The sequence below is a fragment of the Mustela nigripes genome, chromosome 7 (assembly GCF_022355385.1).
Source record: "Mustela nigripes isolate SB6536 chromosome 7, MUSNIG.SB6536, whole genome shotgun sequence".
NCBI lineage: Eukaryota > Metazoa > Chordata > Mammalia > Carnivora > Mustelidae > Mustela > Mustela nigripes.
Window position 1 is genome coordinate 45,884,663 of NC_081563.1, and position 1,165 is coordinate 45,885,827.

At 41.5% G+C, this 1,165-nt stretch overlaps 1 protein-coding gene across 1 annotated transcript in view; it reads right to left on the reverse strand.

The window, feature by feature from the left end:
- Positions 1-673: 673 nt before the first annotated feature.
- The window catches only part of LOC132022497 (lithostathine-like), a 2,689-nt gene continuing 2,197 nt past the window's right edge, over positions 674-1,165 (reverse strand). Inside the window, exons 5-6 of the mRNA XM_059407753.1 lie at positions 1,036-1,162; positions 674-756 (exon numbers count right to left, since the gene is read on the reverse strand). Of these exons, the coding sequence (XP_059263736.1) occupies positions 689-756; positions 1,036-1,162 (195 nt within the window). The 3' untranslated portion in view covers positions 674-688. The remainder of the gene's footprint in view (positions 757-1,035; positions 1,163-1,165) is intronic.

Below are 1,165 nucleotides of genomic sequence, written 5' to 3' on the forward strand. Positions count from 1 at the left end.
AAAAAAAAAAAAAAAAAGAACTGTAAACAACTTAAATATCCATCCATAGGAGTCTGGCAAGAAATGTCATGGTAGACTCAGAGGGTGAAACACTTTCTGTTAATTAAAAGAATCTCTAGGTGATAAAAAAAAAATTAATGAAACCTATTCATTTTCCTTCACTCTGATAATTTAGGAAGTACTGTTCTAAACATCATCTGAACCTCTAGACTGGTTATATCATACCATCAGAGACCTGGAGGAGTCTGTGCACAGCAAAATGTGTGCACAATGTGCACAACCCAAATCCTACATGAACAGTACTGAAATACCCCATCACTAACATGCTGGTAGCAATGAAAATTAAGTCAATTTTCCAGAAACTAGGGTGAAAATGTGCAAAAAGAAGACCCACCGAATCTCCCTCCCAACCAACTTCCTCCTCCTCAGAGTTTTTCTTTGAGTCAGAAGTACACAAGAGAGGCAATTACAGATTAAATTTCTTTATTTTTTAATTTTGCCATTTGGAAGTTAAATTATGAAAAACACAGAGGGATTTGAAATGGGGCTGAGAAGTAGGGAAGGTCATTATGAGATGGTCAAGTTTAGAGGTATAGGAGAATATTTTCTTCGGTGGTAGACTTTACACTTGGTCCCAAGTCCATGATGAGTTGCATGCAAAACTCCGGCTCCCAACATCTCTTCAGAGCTAGCCCTTGAACTTGCAGATGTAGGGTAGCCTTGTAGTGCAGCTGTAATCTTTCCACCTCAGATATCCTAGAGAGAAAAAGGAGCTCAGGTAGATGTAGCTAGTGGAGCTCTTGAACCCAAGGGAGAGGCATCCCAGATTCTGGTCTAGGATCCAAAGCCTCTCTCTCATCCTACCCAGTATCCACCAGAAGAAGGAGACTCAAAGAAAGGAGAGATGAAAGGGAATGTGGGAAGACAAACCAACACTACAATTCTTGCTCAGAAGGATCTCTGAAGGTCATGCCAAGAAATGGGAAAAAAGAGGATGGAAAATTCTGGGTAGGAAGAAGCTCTTCTGATACATACCTGTGCTTCTTGACACACTCCCACAATAGCCAGGGTTTGCAATAGTGGAGGGGTCTTTCTCCCAGGCAAGGTAATTCAGCAGATCACCACTACTCCACTCCCATCCACCTGCATTGGGCTCATAGCCCTA